Consider the following 20,038-nt stretch of genomic DNA (forward strand, 5'->3'; position numbering starts at 1 on the left):
GGGCGATTTGCCCACCATATACTCTCAAAGACATCGAATTAGGAGATTATGTTCACGTCCCCGCACCAAAACAGGAGTGGGCTGTGCGGTGGAGACTAAAGGGCCTCACGGGCCTCATCTAAAATGGGCTTTTCTCTACACAGGACCGTTTCTTTCATAACAATGATCACATGTTGTAGTTCTTTGCGTTGAGACTCTCGATTCCAACAGGGTGTAAGCGGTAACTTCGTGACAGAAGGGACCGCGTCTGTCTGGTCCCCAAAGCATCCTCGGAGTCCAGGGAATTGGGGGTAATGGAGCGGGAGTAGCGAGGGCCTCTGAGAAAGGCCCGTGGTGCCTCCGGCCCCTCGGTGACCTTAGGGGGCAGAGGCCGCTGTGAAGGGCACATCGGGCCGCCTCCGCGGAGAGCGAGACGAAGGTGCCGGCTGGACACGCCGGCAGCCGGGCGAGCACGAGGGCGGCGAGCGCGGGTAGAACAGGGAAGCGGAGGGCAGGCCCCGCAGAAAGCGCGGCGCCGCTCGGCGACTGCAGCGGGCAGCGGCCGGACGCCTCCCGCGCGGTGGTCTGGGAGTTGTAGGCACTTTCTTTCCACTCTCCTTCAGCTCTTTGCTCCTGAAGCCCAAGGCCGTACAAGCGGGCGGGCGCCTGTGACTCCTAAGCTGTGAACTCTGGAAATTTAAATTCTAAAAAAGTGCCCTGAATAGGACTCTTCCCAGGGAGCTTCCTTCCACTCCGCCTGGTTTGAGGACTACACTTCCCAGGCAACCCCAAAGAGGCGGGGCTTCCGGCGCGCGCGGCGTATTGTGGACATTGTAGTTCCGAGGGGCTCGATTTCCGCCTTCTGTGCAGTCCGTGGCTGTTGGCCCGGACTACATTTCCCTTCAGTCCGCCCACTATCCCGAGGCCGCTTTGGCGCGAGACATTTGCGAGCTGAGTGTCTCCAAGATGGCCGCTTGGGGAAGGAGGCGTCTTGGCCCGGGCAGCAGTGGCGGCAGCGCCCGAGAGAGGTGAGATCCGGGGGCCTGTTGCTTTCCCAGGGCGAGTGGGTCAGGAGCCTGGAAGCCAGTGAGGCCTCCTGGGGCTGCACCGCTGTCCCTGCCTTCGTCCCCGGGCTCCCCTTTCTCGCCCACCCGCCCTCCTCGTACTCCTGCGAGGCACGCGGGGTTTCTGCTCTGGCCGATCCAGGATCTGGGTGGGATCTGGCGCCCGCTCTAGCCCGGCTGAAGCGGCCTCCGCGGAGGGCTCCGGGGAGCTGACGATGCGGGGCCGGGAGAGGTGGCCCGCGGCCATACAGGGGCCGGGGCCGGGCCACGCGGGAAGGACCGGGAGCCCCGCGCAGGCCCAAGGGACCCGTCTAGCATCCCGCGGTCGGGCAGCGTCCGAAGCTCCCGTCCTGCGTGGCCAGGAGCGTGGCCATTTCGGCCGCGACCCCTGACGTGATGAGGGATGGCTCCGGGGAAGGAAAAGGAAGGGAAGCCTGCACGGAGTGGGCCAGCTGCGGGAGGGTAGTGCGGTCTGCACGTTTATCAGGATAGCTTTAACCTTCCCCAGTGTGTCTCCCGGGCCGAGAGCCGGCCGCTTCCTCGAACCCTCCGAGTTTTGCGACTTTTCGAGGGTTCTCTGCAAGCGCCCCTGCTGTGGAAGTCCTTTAAAGTGACCTTTCTTAATGAATGATGAGTGGGTAGGGAGCTAGGGGCTTGTTTCTTCTGAAGCGGATCTCGATTTGGAGAACTGATTTCTAGAAGATGAGATTGTTAGAGTTTTTGTGTTTCGGGTTGAAGTTACAGTTCTTCGAGAAGGCAGTTTCAGCTAGAAGCCACTAGAAGCTGTTCAGCTACTAGAAATTTGGGGAAGGATGTGTATTGGTGTAGTCGTCTGAATTCAGCTGCTCTGTCCATTTTGTTATGGCTTGCTTGGTATAGCCGAGGTCAGCAAGAAAGTTTTGTGTTTGTGTGTTTTGTCTCTTTGGAGAGGCTTATTAAACAGAACAGTGTCTTCACCCCCTCCCGCCCAACTATCCTCATTATTCCTTTTCTTTGATTCCATCACGTATGCATTTCTGTTGCCTGCAGATGGTTTTCTCGGCTCGTAAGTCTTCCTGTTTGGTAGTTGTGGTAGACCAGCTATCTTAAGCTCAGAGTTATCCAGCGTTGTCTGTTCTGCATTTCCTCTTCCGTGGAAAAGCAGTGAATGGCAAGCAGATATTTTTGTTTTTCCAACTCCCATGTGGTATTTTTTAGATCAGACCATAGGAAGAAGTTAAAGAAATGACCTCGATGGCCTTTAAACCTGGCAAACGTTTTCAGGATCTTAAATGCGACCATTAATCCTGCTTAGAAAAGCCAGAGTAGCTGAGAGAAAGGCATTTCTCCTTACTGGATAAAAACAGCTGGAAGGGCCAAATGGGAATGCCCCAGACATCATACAAGGGCTGTGCCAGCACAAGTTAAGCTTTTATTGATCTAAGAAATCAGATACTGGTGATCTTATCTCCTTGGTTGGAGACGCATTAATTCAAAACTGAGTTTGCAGACTAGTAGCCCATAGGCTGAATCCAGCCCTTGACTGTCGATCCTTAGGTTTTAAAAAGAATTTAAATCAGTTACCAATACTTAAAAGTTGGAAGATTTCATGTAAAACTCTCCTTGAAAAGCTGAGTGGTGGCGGACTGCTTTTGGTCAGGGCAAGTGCTCTCTAGTTCATTACTCACCTGACAGCTTGACTCACTGCAGTTACCTGCCTAGTCTCCCTAGGTGTGCAGGTTGCAACCTTTGGCCTGGAGCCAAAGGCTCTGCTCGCACATGCAGATGCCCCAGGAATGGGGCAGCAGATTTTATGGTTCGGGTGGCCCCATCTCTCTTCCTTCAGATATCATGGTGTGTGGCTGGGGGACCTTTCTAGTTGCCTTTGTGGGGAGGCCCTAGCCTGGCTCTGTTGGAGGAGTCATTCGTCGGAGCCCAGTTTCCCTAAGATCCTCCCACGCTGAGCAGGGGATGGAAACATAACCCGCTGCTGGGCCAGCTAGCTAACTTCTGGGCACACCTCCATTCCTGCTCAGTGGGTGGAAAGACTGTTTGGGAGGGGCGGGCTGGATTAATTGATTGCCCAGCACCGTAGATTAAGAGGCCCAAGCATATTATTGGCTCTTAGGACTGAAATAGGGTGTTTATGGCTCTCTTAAATGAGTTTGTTCCATGTCATATCTGTGCTGACCCAAATCTCAGCTTCACATTGGAAGACCACTTTCCAGAATCACTTGACACACCCAGTTGGAGTCTGCTTTATGCTGAAAGCAAAGGACACTTTGCCTGGTTTGGGGCAGGAACTGGAGCAGAGCAACACTTTGGGCAAACTTTCCACATTTGTCAAGTGGCTGCAAACTCCCAAGCATGACTTGTACTTAAAGGCCCTGCCCAGGACTGTACCATCCACCACAGTTTCTGTCATCAGCTGTGTATTAATGGTGGTCTGCTTCAGAATACACGATGTGTGAATTCTTTACCTGGTTCTTGAGTCAAGAGCTGTGTTCATTCAGTAGCCACTAGTCACATGTGGCAGTTAAGTTTAAATTAATTAAAAATAGGGGTGCCTGTCTGGCTCAGTAGAGCATGTGACTCTTGACCTTGGGGTTGTGAGTTTGAGCCCCACATTGGGTGTAGAGATTACTTAAAAAAAAAAAAAATCTTAAAAAATTAATTAAATAAAAATAAGATGAAAAAATTCAGCTTCTCAGTCATACGAGTCAGTCCCATTTCAAGTGCTCAGTAGCCACATGGGGCTTGGGATAGCACATTGGGTAGGGCAGATTTAGAACACCTCCGTCACTGCAGAAAGTTCTAGTGATGCGACAGCGCTGGTCTAGACTAAAGGAGGAGAGGGGTGGAAATAGCAAAATGCTAGCTGCTCGCATGTTGATTTTTGTCTCCACTCCGTTAAATCCAGGGACTCAACAGTGTTTGTAATGAAGAACATCAGACTCTGAGCTGTAACCTGAATTCTTGTCCAGAATTCAGCACACTGGCAGCGAGCACACTGGCAGCGAGCACACGAAACAGATTGCCACTTGGCCTGTCGGCGTCTTTGAGACATACTTGCCCATCTAGGAAGGCACAGTGCAGGTATCTGTGTGTTCTGCCACTTGGGTGCCGCCCCGGACCAGCTCCCAGACGGGCCCGCCTGTCCTACTTGGGCCGCTTGTCTTCACTCCCTCAGGGCCTCTGAGCGTCCCTGAGCTCTCCGTGATGGTTGGAATGTGAGTATAGCCACGTACTCTGAGCTCCCGCTCTTCCCATCATGTGAACATGTGCTTGATCTGATACTCCTCATGATGCAAGGCAGCAGCGCTGCTCAAAGACCTGGGGTGTCCAGAGGGCCTGGCATGCTGGACTAGATGCTCAGGTGTCCGGGGGAGCCCCTGGCTTGTGCAGCCGCCTGCCCGTTCGTGCTGTTCGGACAGCATGGCTTTAATATGTGAGTCGGAGAGTTGTGGTCCTGGATGGCTGGTGGAGGGTTTAGTTCCGGTCCAGTTGAACCGATGGGCCACAAGCCATGAAGGCAGGTGGCTCACTTTCTGGGATTGATGTTCTCCTCATTCTGATCTGAGCTTTTCCTTCTAGAGCTGAGGACCCTTAGTGGCCTGGGGTACTTTTTTTTATCTTGGAAAACTGCCTCTCTGGCTCCAGTGTGTGGTGAAAATGTTTGTTCCTCCTGGCCATGGCCGAGGCGCACAGGTAGGCATCCATGCCCGAGTCTGGGTGTGTGGGCCCTCCCCAGCTGCCTACAGAAGGTGGAGTCGGTGCACTCAGCCATAGGTTCTGATCCCGGAAATTGGATATTGCAACTTAAAGTCATCTGCTGGGGTTCATCCTCCTCAGGCACGACTTTCTGTCTTCCTGGATTGACGGGAGCGGTCTGGTTCTAGCAGCAATACTTGCGCCTTGGGGATTCCGTGCTTTAGGCCCCATTCCGGCTCGGGCGCAGCTTTGCGAAGGGCAGGATGCTCTTGTATGGGCGGGGAGGCCGAGGCCAGGCTGGAGCTGGGCTTCTCTGTACAGGGCCTCGGTGAGTGGAGGCAGTGGGAGGAGGTGGGAGAAGGTGGGAGGTCCTCCACAGAGCGAACCCTCCAGCACCTCCCAGCTTTCTCTGTGTTCTGTCCCTGCTGCCAGCAGCGGCGTTATGGACCACGGAGTTCTGGGGAGAGCCAGTAAGCTTAGTAGAGTCACAGGAGTGCTTCAGCTCAGGGCTGATCCGTAGGATTTTTTGCCATAACAGAAATGTCCTGTCACTGCTTTCTTTTAGAGTAGCCATTAGCCGCAGGTGGCCACAGACGGTTCGAGGTATGGCCGCTGTGTCTAAGGAAGTGGATTTTGTACTTGACAGTTTTAGTTAATTTAAATTTACAAACAGCTGCATGGGCCTTACACTGGGGTGTGTTTTGCAGCTGTCACCTGGGTTGGCAGCGCCCACTCCGTTCCGCCCTCACTGTGGCACTCGGGAAGAGCTAGAGCCTTTGCCCTGTTTGACCCCAGGCAACGTGGCTTAGAGCAGCAAGGGCTTTTGCCCTTGGCGACAAAGCCAGCGAGTTACCGAGCGGGAACTAGAATCCAGGTCTCCGGACACACCCCTCCGCTCGGTGCACGGTGCTCTTACTCCCGCAGGAGAGCACTGTGTGGTTCCCCAAGCACCGGGGAGGAACCGTGTCCTTGAGCAGGGCTCTCTCTGAAACACACGAACATGCTGGGTGCCTGTGCAAGTTCCTTGGCCTGTTTGGAGTCATCCTCAACATTCGGGCTGCATGCCTGTGCCTTGCTGTCCGGATTGGCCTTTAAAGCCACAACACAGAATCCTGCCGCTTTCTTTGGCTCCCGAGGAGGCACTTTTTGGTTAGCCAGAAGTGCGTTCTAGATCTGGGGGTCGAGGTAAAGTCCAGGACCTCCCAGAGCACAGGTAATGAAGTGGCCACATGCTTACTGGGTGGAAAGCAACCTGACATATGGACCTAGTTTAATTTTTCGCCCACGCGTTGTCTTAATTACTGTAATTGTTCTCCTGCCACTCGTTTCAAATGCGCTTCCACTACTGTGTGTTGGTGCCTTGTCACATTCAGGCCGGGTGAAAACACAGTCTGCCTCCCAGAGCTCCGAGTTGACATCCTTTGTCTTTCAGACCAGAGCTCCCAGCCCAGGCCCGCCTGGGAGCCCAGGGCCCGCCCCAGGAAGTGAGCCCAAAGCAAGCGCTTCCGCTGCTGTTAGATTAGCCTCTTCCGGTTCTGCCAGGACCAGAAAGTGATGGTGGCCAGCACGGTGTATTGGCCAGTGCTCGCTTGAGGTGACGGAAATGAAATTTTCCTCCTCACTGGCAGGACTGCAGAGGGCTGAGACCATCAGGATACCCCAGCCATGAGATGCTGCCTTGCCCAGACCCGCGGTGGTGGGCTCGTTCCCTGGCAGCACACACTCCTCCGTCCGCACGGGGTCACTGCTGGGGCCGGGACTGGGCCCCCTCCTGCTCGTCTCAGCTGTGCAGTCTCGTCACCCTGAGGGATACAGGGCTGTCAAACAAGAGTTTTCTTTTTGCCAGAAAGCTGGCGATTCATTTCCGCATTATAAAAGCACATGTGTATTTGTTTTCTGGTTTTGAAAAGTACAGAAACCTATGCAGGAAAATAAAATGTCAGTCACCTGGTAGGCCACCATCCAAAGAAAACCCGTGTTGACTTTTCTTCGTGTCCAGCATCTTTGATACTTCCCTCCAGATCTTTTGTCTTGGATTTTTAAAAACTGTATGTTAAACACATCAAAAGTATGTTTCTAACATGTGAAAGTCATAAACTTGCTACCATATGTCTGACCCTTGAAAATATTGTTCTAAACAAAAGCAGGCAGGCCCAGGCGGCCACAGGCACGATGGCGTTTATACAGAACGTCCAGAACAAGTGAGTCCGTCCAGTCAGTGCGTGGATTGGTGCTTGTCAGGGGCTGGGGAGGGTTGGAGGAAAGGGGGAGCAATGGAGTTTCTTTTTGGGGTGATGGAAATACTCCAGAATTGATAATGGTGTCTGTTGCACAAAGTAGGGAAGGCAGTAAGCCACCGGATTGTACACTCCAAAAGGGTGACTTCTGTCCCAATAAAGCTGTTATTTAAAAAGTATAAATCAAAACCACCCATCGGGATGCCTGCTGTTAAAATCAAAACAGACAGGTGTAAGCGTTGGTGAGGATGTGGAGCAGTTGGACCCCTCATGCCCTTTTGGGGGCAACGTAAAGGGATGCAGCAGTGGTGGGGGACAGTGCAGCGGTTCCTCAAAAGTGAAAAGTAGAATTCCCACATGATCCAACAATTCGGCCTCCAGGCATAGATCCAAAAGAATGAAAAGCGGAGACTTGAGCACATAGTTTTATGCTGTGTTCACAGAAGCATTATTCCCAATAGCTGGGAGGAAGTAGCCCAGGTGTGATCGGGGGATGAACAGGTGTATAGACACTCGATGGAATATTCTTTTATTCATCCTTAAAGGGAAAGGAACTCCTGACTCATGGCGTATAACATGGGTGACTCTTGAAAACGTGGTGTCAAGTTGAGTAAGCCGGTTGCAGAAGGACAGATACTGTATGATTTGACTTACACGTGGTACCCAACATTGTCCGGCTTAGAGGGACACAAAGTCGAAGGGTGGGGGTAGGGGTGGGAGCTGTTGTTTCGCGGGGGCAGAGTTGTGCAGGCGGAAACTGTCCTGGAGCTTGTTTGCGCCACAGCGGGAAGGTACTGAACGCTACTGAACTGTGTGCTTACAAATGGTCAGGACGGTACATTTTACGTGTGTGTATTACTGTGATTTGGAGACAGTAAACCCATGGGCTCACCGCTCAGCTTAAGTAGAAAACTAGCATCACCCTGGCCCATGTGTCCCTTGCCGCAGGCAGAGGCCCCCTCGCTCATGACGTCGTTTCCTTGCTTTTCTTCGCAGTTAGCACACGTGAGGACCCTCCTCAGCGGCAGCGTCTCTGGCAGCGCTGTGCTGCACATTCCGAACATCCGCACGTGTCCCTGCTTTCTCCCCAGTGAGGGATTCGGCTGTATATTCCCCGCCCGGTGGAGGAGCAGCCCGATTAGCGGTCTCTTCGTAGCAGTGCTGCTCTCCCCACACGGTGCTGCTTGGAACATTTTTGCACAGCTCTGATTTTGGGGGAGGTATCTCCAGACTTTGGGGATCCTGGGTTTGAGACTACTCTGGTAATTCCGGAGTCCTCCGAGACCGGCCTCCCGACGGTGGAGGGGACCGCGGGGCCGCATGCTGGGCAGGCTGCCAGGTGCAAAGAGGGTGCCCACATCGGGGGATTCGAATTCAGTGGCCTGGTTCTTCATTATGGCCCCCTTCTCACTGGAAAGCCAGTGTTCTCTGGGAATTCCGCTGAAGACCCTATCTTCACCACCGCCAGGGCAGATTCAGAGGAGGAGAGGGGAGGGTCTCAGGCCCACTCTGGGTGAAGGGAGAATGAGGGAGGCCGATAGGAGCCCCAGGCACAAGGGCCCATGACCCTGGGGCAGCGCCCACAGCAGCCCCTTCAGCTTGGACGGGTTCATGCTCTGCCCCGCCAGCCAGTTTAGAGCTCACTGAGCGAATTGATGTCAGCACTGGCACAGGGGGTTTAGGAGCACGACCTTGTACCCTAAGTACCATGGATTGTGTTAGACACAAAAGGTTCTAAAGTTATTGGTAAAAGGGCTCCTCTTTTCTCTCTGGAGCCACTCCATTCCTCTCCCCAGTGATGGTCGTATATCCCGGGTCTTTGTGTATCCAGAAAGGTGCTGCGCGTTTAAAAGCAAACATACACCTTTTTTTTTTTTTTTTTTTAAGATTTTATTTATTTGAGAGAGAGAACACAAGTGGGGTGAGGGGCAAAGGGAGAAGCAGGCTCCCCGCTGAGCAGGGGTCCAATGCAGGACTGGATCCCAGGACCCTAGGCTCAGGTCATGATCAAGGCAGATGCTTAACCAGCTGAGCCACCTAAAAGCCCCTAAAAACAAATGTATACCTTTTTTAAAGTACACTAAAGATCACATACTATAATCACTGTTCTGTGCTGGGCTTGTTCAGGATGGCTACAGTCTGCCGGGCAGAGAGGGCACCGTATGCTAAGGTAGATTTGCAGTTTGGCCAGGAACATTCTATAGTCCCAACCTTGACACCCAGGTTTTGCCTTAAACGTTCTGGAGGAACTTTGTGGCCAGAAACGCATCCCCGGCCTTGCTTTGATAGTGGGACACACAGTGAGTTGAACTGCCTCCTCTTCACAGCTTGAGAACACAAGGGAAGTCGGGGCTGCCTGGGAGCCAGTCCTCTCCCGAGTCCTATGCACATGGGGCCAGTCATCCCGTGACCAGTGACTTCCCTTTCCGCTGGGACGTCTCCAGTCAGTGTGAGACTCTGCCTCTTAGGTGTGCTTGTTTGCTCCAGGTGACTTCTAAAGTGCGGAGTCCTGCCTGGGAGTAAGAACTGAAACGAACTCCGTCTCCCCTCCCTGAATTCAAACCAAATGGAGGCCTTGAACGGGGAAACCCTCCTTTTCCCGTCTCATCTACTTCCGGTGGATTCTTCCGGAAACAGCTCATTAACTCCTCCCAGAGAGGCAGCTCCAAGTACTGGCTCGCCGCAGTGAGCTGCTCCGGCGATGGCCCGTGTTTAGGAGGCTGCTTGTCTGACCCCCCCAGTGCACAACTTCTCCCCAGTGCACACCGTTTAATTAGGGCCTGTGATTTAATTAGGAGGCTCCCCTGAGCCCAACTTAATTACAGTTACTTTTTCAGAATAAAGAGTTCCCTCTGCCCAAGTCCCGGCCAGTGCCTTTTGCTAAAGTGGTTCCCACCTGGGAATGGAGGCCCTTCCTGGAGGATGCTCCTCCCCCTGCACTTGGGGGGCAGTCAGGCCATTACCAGTGACTTTTCATTTCTGATGTGACCACAGGAGAGTACTGAGCACTTGTTTTTCTAACAGGGTGAAACTCTTTGCCTCTTAGGTTTGCTTATTTGTTGGCTAAAAATAGTTTTTATTGTGCTGAATCCTGCCTGGGAATAACTGGAGGGAGTGCTCAGTGGTCCCACTCTCTCATCGCCTGTCCTTTTTTCTTGAAGCATACCCCCGACAATCCAGTTTTCATCACACTTAACATGTCATCTTTGAAGGAGGGCTGGGACCTAGAGGTTCTGGGGGTGACCTTGTTTTAAAAGCCTTCACTTGTTCTTAATGTGCCTGGTCCCTGACGAGGACGCTCTGAGCCTGGCTCCCCTGTTGCTTTCCTCAGAGTGGCTGCTGGGTGTGCGCTCCAGGATGTGGGGGGCCGGTGGACCTTGTGTCCTTGAGCATGTAAGCTGTGCGACTCATTGAACAAGCAGAGCTCAGGAGGATGGGCTCAGTACACTGGTCCAGAGCCCCAGTTAGAAGGGCATGGGCTCGGGTGGGGGCACCAGGAGCCAGATGGGGGTCCCTGGACCTTCTCTTGTTCGTCATGGTCTGACCAGCCCAGGGACAAGGGGCTGCTTTTCACTGAGGCACGTGAAAGGTGTTCTGTGCTGCCTAGTAACAGGGTTAAGTGGCTTGATCCAGCTTCCAGAGCTGCGTCTACCAGTGTCCCCCAGAGGCCGGTATAAAGAAGGCTTTTTACTGGATGAACTGAGAACACAAAACTAAGAGAAACGGTACATGCTGAAAGGCGGTATGGAAATTCAGAAAGATCTGGACAGGCTGAAACAAGCCAAATGGAAATGACAAGGCGTGTACGGGTCTATATTTAGGTTAGCCCATCAGGGGTGTGGAAAGATTCTGCTTTGGATGCAAAGTTTGCACTGGAGAGACGTCAAACAGAATCCTGAAACCACCTCAAATGCCCCCCATGGCCCATGGGCCAGCTCTGTGGCCTTGATTCACAGCTGAGTCGTCTGTCCCTGAGCCTCCAGATTTGTCTTCCGCCAGTGAGGGTCAGGTCACCCATCCCTAGTCCCAGGTGGGGAGTTGGATCAGCTCAGCCACTTGAAGTGGGTCTTTGTGAACAGTGTTTCTTTCTTTCTTTCTTTTCTTAAGATTTTATTTATTTGACAAATCACCAATAGGCAGAGGACGGGGGGAAGCAGGCTCCCTACTGAGCAGAGAGCCCGATGTGGGGCTCGGTCCCAGGACCCTGAGACCATGACCTGAGCTCAGGCGCCCCATGAACAGTATTTCTTATGTGAGTAGGAGGAGCGTTTCCTGGCGATAAATACAGAGTCCTGGAGGCACAGGGTCAGAATGGCCAGGAACTTCTGGGGGTCCTTCGTGTGTCCCCCTTACACTGAATTTCATTGTCACTCTTCTTGAGGCCTTGTCTTTTCCTAATGAGATCAGAGGGCTGCTTTTTCTAAGCTGTGTGCCGGTGTTCTCGGGGCTGCTGGCCGGGGGTGCTTTGTGCAGCTTGTCCTCCCGTGACGGCCAGAGGAGTTTTGTTCTCAGTCATCCGAGGCGAGGATGACCCTATCGGTCTTTTGTTCTGTGGGGCAGGGATGACTGCTTTTGACCCTTGCAGAGGGCAGGGTGTTTGGCACTATTGGCCTCGGGTCTGTTGGTTTCCGTCGAAGACGCCTTCTTCCTCCATTGCTCTGGTTAACCAAGAGCACGTTTCATCCTGCCGGCCTTGGGCCTCTGCGTGGATGTAATTCCGGGCCGAAACACTCTTCCTTGTGGCTCCTTTGCAGACTTAGCTCTGTCCACTTAGTCCACTGAGTTGGGCTGCCTGCCAGGCCCGGTGCACGTCACCGGCGGTCATCCCCTTAGAGATCTGGGTACTCTTCCTCCTGTGTCTCTCTGCATTTCGCCATTTTCTCTCAGGAGAAAAAAAATTCTTCAGTGACTACCTTGTATATTGGGTTCCAGGGACGATAAGACCAAAAGCGAGACACGGTGGCCTCGAGAGCTCGGGCTGTCTGCTGAGCCGGGCGCCCAGGCTGCGGCCACGGACTTGTCCCCAGTGTCTCAGCACGGAAGTGGGGCACGTGCTTCTCAGCGGTCTCACTGTCTCCTCTTTCCCCCCCTTCCCCAAGGGTGAGCTTGTCGGCCACAGACTGTTACATCGTGCACGAGATCTACAATGGGGAGAACGCCCAAGACCAGTTCGAGTATGAGCTGGAGCAGGCGCTGGAAGCACAGTACAAGTACATCGTGATCGAGCCCACGCGCATCGGCGACGAGACGGCCCGCTGGATCACCGTGGGCAACTGCCTGCACAAGACCACCGTGCTGGCGGGCACTGCCTGCCTCTTCACCCCGCTGGCCCTGCCCTTGGATTACTCCCACTACATCTCACTGCCCGCCGGCGTGCTCAGCCTGGCCTGCTGCACCCTCTACGGCATCTCCTGGCAGTTTGACCCCTGCTGCAAGTACCAGGTGGAGTACGACGCCTACAAACTGTCCCGCCTGCCCCTGCACACACTCACTTCCTCCACCCCAGTGGTGCTGGTCCGGAAGGACGACTTGCACAGAAAGAGACTGCACAACACGATAGCACTGGCCGCCCTGGTGTACTGTGTAAAGAAGATTTACGAACTCTACGCCGTATGATTGCAGTAGGACGGGGAGAGAAGCAAACGACCCAGCCCACGAGAGACGACCCGAGGAGTCAGATGGCCACAGCAACAGTTTTTGCTCTGTGAGGCGGCGGAGCCTGGGAAGGGGTTTGGTTTAATAGTTGTTATTTAAAAAAAAAAAAAAATAACACAGATCACAGGCGTACCAAGGGTTTTCAGCTCATTACACTAAGATGTGGATTCCCGTAACCCGCGGGGGGTCTTCTGAGCTGTGGGAGTCTGAGCAGGCGGTGGAATGTTGACGGCAGCAACGCTACAGAGCGGGTATGAATGTGCTTGCGGGGTTGGGGGGGAGGTCTTTAAGTCTGTTGTTTAACTGTACCATCCAGAGCCCACCACAAGCTATTGACCATTAAAATTATGAGAATTTCAACTTCAGGTGTCTTCTCTTTCCGTGACTGCTCGCAGCAGGAGCAGGCCTTTGAGCGAGGTCGGTACGGACCCCCCCACCGCCCCCGCCCCGAGCGGTCTCACATCTCACCTCTCACTTCTCATGCTGGCCTCATTTTCAAGGCCAGCGCTGCTAAATGCCATTCGGGGCCATGGTAGGATCCTGTGACAAGGCCTAGAGGTCACTGGGTTTCTGTGTGGGGCCATGTGGAAGACTCGGGCCTGGAACTTCCTGTGCAGATTTGGATTTAAAAGGCCCCACAGGGGAACAGCCGCATTTTTTTCAAAGCATCGAAGCTGTTTCTGATGTGGACCCTGAGTTCAAGCCCAGTGCCCCTCCCGCCACTCCCCTTCCTCCCAGCAGAAGGCCTATCGCACACCATCTTCCACATCCCTCTGAGGTGTGGGATAAATGAAAGATTTTCTCTTCCACGCAGCTGTCAGGTCCCCCATCTTGTCTGCAACCTTCCTGAGACCTGCTCTCAGTCCTCCCTGAAGAGCTACATGGCACTTCCTCCTGAAGGGTCCATCTTTAAGAAGCAAACTAGTTTTAAAGGCCACATTGGGAAGATCTGATACCAGAGAATAATGAAGGAGTATGTGGGAAGGTGTCGAGGCGCTCAAGTGGCGACTGGTCCGTTTTTTTTAAGGGGAGACCCAGAGTTTTTAAAAGACTTCAAAATGGACTCTGTTCCACAAAGAGTTGGAATAACTTTAATTCCAGGGGCCTAGAAATACTCATGACTCAGTTGAAGGCTGGGTGGCAAGATGGTGGGGGCACACTACAGTTTACGCGGCAGCCTGGCCATCTGCAACCGTAGTCGATTGGTAGTGATCCCAGACACAGAGCGGGTCTCAACGTGCAGGGCCCATAAGCCCGTGGGTGTCTTGACTGCCGGCTCCCAGGCTGGCTGCTGTGAATGGTAGGTGTCTTTGTAATAAACGGTGCAGATTTGGAAAGGGAGCCCCATGTTTTCTGCCTGCAAATCAGATTTCACAGGGGAGGTGGCTGGAAGCTGACAAGCAGTAGCCGTCTCCGTCAGGTCAGCTGAGCTGAAGTCCTCACCAGAAATAGAAGCCAAGGGCAAACAGGCTGGCTCCAGCTGCGCTAAACAAAGTGATTCTTGTCAGGTGGACCAGCCCGGATTCTGTGGTGCCACCTCAGTTACATGGCCCTGGCCAAGGTGCGGACTCGGGCCTGCCGTGGAGTGCAGGGCAGGACTTAGGTGTTCTAGGCCTCTCTGCGTGACCCACACCCAAACTGGCCAGGAAGGGGAACGGCAGAACCGCACCTCCTGCGCCTGGAAGGCCTTCCCCTCTCTTGGCCCTGGCTCCTCTGTTTCTGCCGCCTTCCTACTTAGACGTCACTGACAAGTGGGTTATGCTCCTCGGTGACGGGCCACAGTGCTCCCAAAGCAAGAGCCCCGAAGTACCGTCAAGTGGGAAACAAAGGCCAAGTTAGCTGGGCCCTTGCCTGCGAAGTCCACACGAGTCCTGTGTGTGCCCACGTCTGTCAGTGCATCATGCCAGCCCAATTACAGCAGTCTTGTTTGAACTGCCCGCTCTCGCCCCAATTTCAGAGAAGAGCAAAGAGCCTTCGGAAAGGTCAGCTCATCGAGACATGGAGAGGAGGAGACCCCGGCAAACATGGACTGTCTCTCTCCTTGGCCTATGAGCTCCCTCCAAGGTGTTCACATCTGGTTCTGCAGCTGTCATCCCCCGTGAAGAAGCGAAGGGAAACTGTATCCTCGGAGCCTGCTGGGTGCCGGGCAGTGTGCCCAGGCAGCTGTGCGCTCACTGGTCCATCTAATCACTCGCGAGCCACTCCGCAGCGGCCAGATGTGCAGCACTGCTGTCTGGAAACTCACTCGGTTATGCTTTCCCGACTCGGGTGTGGGCTCACAGCACAAGTGTGCCTGCTTCTGCACTGGGACCGGGGAAAGCTCCAGGAGGCCTACAGAGCAAAGAACGAAGTGCCTTTGAACTGTATCTGCAGTCAGAACCCATCCAGAGTGCAGCTTTCTGACCACCCCCACTCCACGGAGGAGAGAAACGGGGGGAAAGAAACCCTTGAGGACAGGACAGAGAATCTGGAACAGCAGGACCACCACTGTCCCTGGTGGCAGATGTATCCAAACACTGCTTTGAAAGCAAGAGTGGGTCCTGGCCATGGCACAGTGTTGGGGAGAGGGAAGCTCGCCCTCAGGGAAGGGCTGCAGCTGTCCTCCCAGTCCTGGGAGCTCCCGCTCCAGCAGGCCCAGTAAGCCCCGCCTTTGCTTGTCCGGCGTGACAGGAGGCCCAAGATGGCCACGTGGACTTTAAGGAGCACTGAGGTCACCGGCCCTAATTAGTCCTCTCCCTGGTTTCTGAGGCCGAAAAGCATCTGTGCGGCGCGAGCGCATCTTTCATACCTCTCTGATAGTGCCAACCTCCTCAGGACCAGCTGGACCTCACACCCAGCCTCTGCCAGCCAGCTGGAGGTGGCCAGATTTTAATGGTTGTTTGTGCTGCATTTGCTGCTTACATGGTAGAATATAGTTTCTAAAGTAAGTTTAAGAAAGTGAGTGTGAGTCTTTAAAAAATGCAAGGTAAATAAACATCAGTGGTTTAGGATCTGGCTCGGGTGTCGTGTGTAGGTTGAGAGACCCCTCGTGTCTGCTCCAGGCTCTGCATACTGACCCGCGCCTGGCCTGGGGCTTGGTGGGCTCCACCGCTGTCCCAGTGGCCCCCAAGGCAGCCACCCAGCAGCAGACTTGGTGCCATGTTCTGATGACACACTGAGTGGCTGCTCAGCATGTGTCCTTTAGAGGACAGCAGGTCACATCGGTCTCCAGTTGCTGCCCATTTTGTTTAACAGGAAAGGACAGCACCTGGATCTGGGCCCCAGTGAAAGTACCCATCAACTGTGTCCAAGGACAGATGTTCTCGTCCCCATTTAGAGGCCCAGCTGCCTCTTGTCACTGCCTCTTCCTGAGGACCCGCTATGCACTTGACAGTTTTAGGCAGTCTCAGAGTAGGCTTCAGAGTGGCCGCTACAGCTGTCATGGGCCCAGCTCTTCCCTGGGCTCATGCCCATGATGTGAACAGTGAGATCCTTCTCCTCTACATTACGAGGGAGGTAGATGGTTTATGTAGTAAATGAAGAGCCAACCCATATGTCCATATCGACATTCCAACCATGGGCCCCTGGAATGTTCAGGTCCTGCTGGGAACTGGGGACGACCACCAGATCTAACGCCCCACTCCTCGTCCTCCTGCTCCCAGGAATCTTAGGAGCCTCAAACACTAACCATAGGCTGGCTTAGCCGTTTTTATTTCACGGACAGCTGTTTAAAATACAAGCGCAACAGGGTCAGAGTTAGGAGACGGCGCAAGATGCCACTAGGACATGCTAGGACATTTTTATTCCGAGTTGGGGAAGCCATACAAGACAGCCACCATTTCCACTTTCAGCCTCAATAATAGGTAAAGTTTCGTCCTAAACATCAGCTATGAAGTGGATTTATTCAACCTCAACCACGTATTTTTAATAAATCAGACAGGTGGAAGCAGGCACCCCTCTGGCTACCTCCCAACAGGCACAGCTAACAGAGCGCCGTCTTGCCGGGGCCGGCTGCAGCCTTAGAACCCCCCAGCCACCCGGGCTTCGGAGTCTGACTCCCTAGAGCATCTGTGGGCCCATGCGGGGGTTTCCTCTCCCTTTTGGCTGCTGTGTCCTTAGTAAATTCATCTTCTGCTTGGAGTGGGGCCTGGTCTACACGGCTTCCGGGGAGAGTTCACAGGGAAACTGGGGAATGTCTTAGGTACTAAAGTCAGCATCACTTGGGCTACATGGAAAGACAGAACAAACAGAAGCCCGTTTGTTGCACTGGACGATGTCCTGTAGGACCCTGGAAATGGATACGGACAACGACGTCTTCAAACCACAGCCTGCTCCCTTGAGTACTGCGGGGGACTCTGCCAAAACCATCAGTTTGCGATCCAGATCAGTCAAATGAGAGAAGTGGGTCAGGTGATGTCAAGATGTCTTCTGTCTTCAAGGCTGAAACACTTTTGAGGAGCTGACTCAGGCTGGAATTCAAAGGTGGCACAGTGCTTTCAGCCCTGAGGACTACAGCCCTTAACCGTTCATTTATTTCAGAGTCTTAGCCCAAAGTCAGCTCCACACTTGTTCCTTCAGAGGCACCCCCCAGCCCTGAGCAGGTGGCTGCCCTTCTGGGTTCTCATTCTATTAGGAGGGGCTAGCCAGGGAGCTTCGGGAAAAGCGTGTGTTCCCTCTTTCCCACCCGTACGACGAGTACCCAGGAAGGTGTCGACAAAGACAGCTGTGCCCAGGCAGGCCGCCGCCCCTGGCAGGCGCTGCTCCCCCCGCCCAGCTCAGACGCGCGACTAGGAGGTCTTGGACTTGCGCTCCTTTCTGGCCCTGGAGGCCATGAGGCTGAAGAAGAGCCCAGGAGCCAGAGTTCGCAGATAAATGGCCAAGGACGGCAACAGGTCGCCCAGGATCACATCTTTCTTTTTCTTCCCCACAGCAGCCAGAACATCCCGGGCCACCTCTGCAGGGCTTCGGCCCTGGGCCGTGCTCTTGTCCATGACTAAAATAAACAAAACAAAAGAAAGACGTGAACTACAAAGCAGAAGTTCCTCTCCCAAGGACTTGAGTGGACATGGACCAGCGTCAGCTAGGTTTGCTGAATTTCCCACCACGAAGCTCCCCCTGCCGTCTACTGGGAGGCAGGTGGGGCGCCTCCATCCACAACTGCTCTGTACTCACAGAAGTGACGAAGCCGTCTGCAGTTCCGTGTGTGTGAGCGGGGAGAGGCGGAGTGCGGGTGAGACGTGGAATGAGGTAAACGGGCCTCCTCAGTGCTTAGGAACCGGTGGTCTGTGACAAAGACCAAAGGCCAGCCGGGATGGGGTCCCAAAGAGTGAGCCTTCACACACACTGATTCCACCTTGAGAATTGTCTATTGGAACCGACAATGAAGGCTGGTGTGGCCCTGAGTAGGTCTTGAGCGGCTTGGCTTGAGGTCTGCCAGGTGGGGGATGGGAGAAGACTATACCACCCCTCCCCCCGCAGTGAGAATGAAGTGACTCAGGAACAGATGTCACGGTTCCCCACGTCCTATGTTACCTGGACAAGGACCAGGAAGAAAGCCTTGGTTTGTTTGACGTATTAACAGAGAGGTGCAGAGTTTGTGAGGTATGAGGCTGGTTAACACCAACTGATGTTCCTCCTTTCCTTATAATCTGACAATTTTGCCCACAAAATACAACCAGCTGGCAGGTGGAGAGGAAAGGCCACCAGCACAGGCCATTTGCAACCATCAACGAGCCGTCCAAACTGCAAGAGCTTCCTCCCCAATATCTGCTCTCCCCGTGTTTCCATTAACACAGAACAGGTTTCTAATTGTTATTTACTTTTAAATGCCACAAAGGGAATTGTTAAAAAAAGATTCTCCCAGGTATAAGTAAGTAGAAACCTCCCTGGCTTGGTGCTTCTGTTTGGCTCCTGCTGACTTGCTGAGGGAGCCACTATCCAGTCTGGTTCCAGTCTGGCCGGGGGTGGTACACGACCTGCAGGCCCCTGCTGAACACCAGAGCACAGGCGCAAGAGGGCACCTCCACAGAGGCAGGACACGGCAGGTCACTTCTCAAGAGGTGGGGGCATGCAAGCAAGAGGGAGCAGGGCTGACCCCCGCATCAATAGCATGGGTGGGTCGGTGGGCTGGGGAGGCCGCCGGAGCCCACGTGTTGAGGCCAGGCTATCCAGCCCACCAGTGCTGACTGCATGTCAGCTCACCGTGTCTCCGGCTGAAGCAAGACGGGGACTGAGACCGGTGCACCCAGCACCCAGAAACCTGCACTCTTTCCTTTGAGCACCCTGAAACCAGTCATTTCTCAAGCACACTGGGCGGGAAATCTTTTGGGTCGAGCAAGCCATACTTTCCATGAAGTTAATCCACTTTAGTTTTACTTGAGATGATTTTAATTTGGAAGCTTGGGCTTCTAAGTCCTTCAAAGGACTCAAAGTCCTGGCCACCAGGGACCCTGTTCCGACAGCTGCAATGGTGAGCTCAGGCTGCAGATGGCTCGTGCTAATGACCACTGAGCAGCGGTATGTATAACCAATACCCACACAGCAAGGTCTGGGGTTTTCAAAATTACATCCCAAATGAAAAAAAAAACAAAGAAGCACATCTCACTGTGGCCAACCAACAGCTTTTCATGGAAGAAAATAGAAAGTAGGGCCTCACCTCCATATGTGGACCCATCAGCAGTGACGGCATTGAGAGAGAGGTTGGTGTGGATGTAGCCAGGGCTGATGACAGTCACCTCGATCTCATACTGCTCCATCTCGGCACGAAGACAGTCAAAGAAGGCCTGGGTAGCGTGTTTGGAAGCCGCATCTGCAAAGGTTCATGGTCAGACACGCAGGTGAGGGAGAGGGCCTGGGACAGGCCCACAGATTCATTCCCATTCATTCTCTTTTACTTCAAAACTAATATTACAATTTTAGATTATACTATTAGAGCAGTGTATATTTCCTGAGTTAGGGAAGCACATTGTATTCTTGTTCTCAGGAAATACCCTGAACTGTGTAGGAGTAAAGGAATGTCATGTCTCCAGCCTTCTTTCAAGAGGTTCAGGAAAAAAAAATGGAAATTTTATACACACATGTATGTGCATACACACACAACACACACAGACTAGGACAGAGCAAATATGGTCAAATGTTAACAACTAGGGAATCTGTGTGAAGGGAACACGGGAGTTCTTTGTACTGTTCCTGACACTTTTCTTTAAATCTGAAATCCTTTTTTTTTTTTTTTTTAAGATTTATTTATTTTAGAGAGAGTGCGAGAGTGTGAGTGGGAGGGCAGGGCAGAAGGCGAGGGAGAGAATTTCAAGCAGACTCCCTGCTGAGCACGGAGCCCAACACAGGGCTTGACCTCACGCCCCCTGAGATCACAATGTGAGCAGAAAACACAAGTCAGACATTCAACCGACTGAGCCACCTAGGCGCCCTGAAATC

The 20,038-nt window shown here is 53.4% G+C and overlaps 2 protein-coding genes across 3 annotated transcripts in view; one reads left to right on the top strand and one right to left on the bottom strand.

Moving 5' to 3' along the window:
• Positions 1-931: 931 nt before the first annotated feature.
• LOC111139233 (transmembrane protein 11) lies at positions 932-12,744 on the top strand. 2 transcript variants are annotated; one of them, XM_022491446.1, is made up of 3 exons: positions 957-1,007; positions 3,943-4,252; positions 12,070-12,744. In XM_022491446.1, exons 2-3 carry the CDS (start codon positions 4,242-4,244, stop codon positions 12,584-12,586), a joined length of 528 nt encoding a protein of 175 aa, XP_022347154.1. In that variant the 5' UTR covers positions 957-1,007; positions 3,943-4,241; the 3' UTR covers positions 12,587-12,744. The 2 variants fall into 2 exon arrangements, with proteins under 2 accessions (XP_022347153.1, XP_022347154.1); XM_022491445.1 differs by lacking the exon at positions 3,943-4,252 and having other exon boundaries at positions 932-1,007.
• A 3,558-nt stretch (positions 12,745-16,302) lies between these two features.
• LOC111139272 (dehydrogenase/reductase 7B) overlaps positions 16,303-20,038 on the bottom strand; it is a 58,076-nt gene continuing 54,340 nt past the window's right edge. The window contains exons 6-7 of the mRNA XM_022491510.1: positions 19,260-19,412; positions 16,303-17,597 (exon numbers count right to left, since the gene is read on the bottom strand). Of these exons, the coding sequence (XP_022347218.1) occupies positions 17,392-17,597; positions 19,260-19,412 (359 nt within the window). The 3' untranslated portion in view covers positions 16,303-17,391. The remainder of the gene's footprint in view (positions 17,598-19,259; positions 19,413-20,038) is intronic.

The sequence above is a fragment of the Enhydra lutris genome, unplaced genomic scaffold (assembly GCF_002288905.1).
Source record: "Enhydra lutris kenyoni isolate GAN:26980312 unplaced genomic scaffold, ASM228890v2 scaffoldscaffold97, whole genome shotgun sequence".
NCBI lineage: Eukaryota > Metazoa > Chordata > Mammalia > Carnivora > Mustelidae > Enhydra > Enhydra lutris.

Bases quoted from the DNA above. Each gene is read 5' to 3' on its own strand.
- LOC111139233 (XM_022491445.1), top strand. From the start codon at position 946: ATGGCCGCTTGGGGAAGGAGGCGTCTTGGCCCGGGCAGCAGTGGCGGC. The intron at 1,008-12,069 runs GTGAGATCCGGG...CCCTTCCCCAAG, and splicing joins GGCGGCAGCGCCCGAGAGAG to GGTGAGCTTGTCGGCCACAG.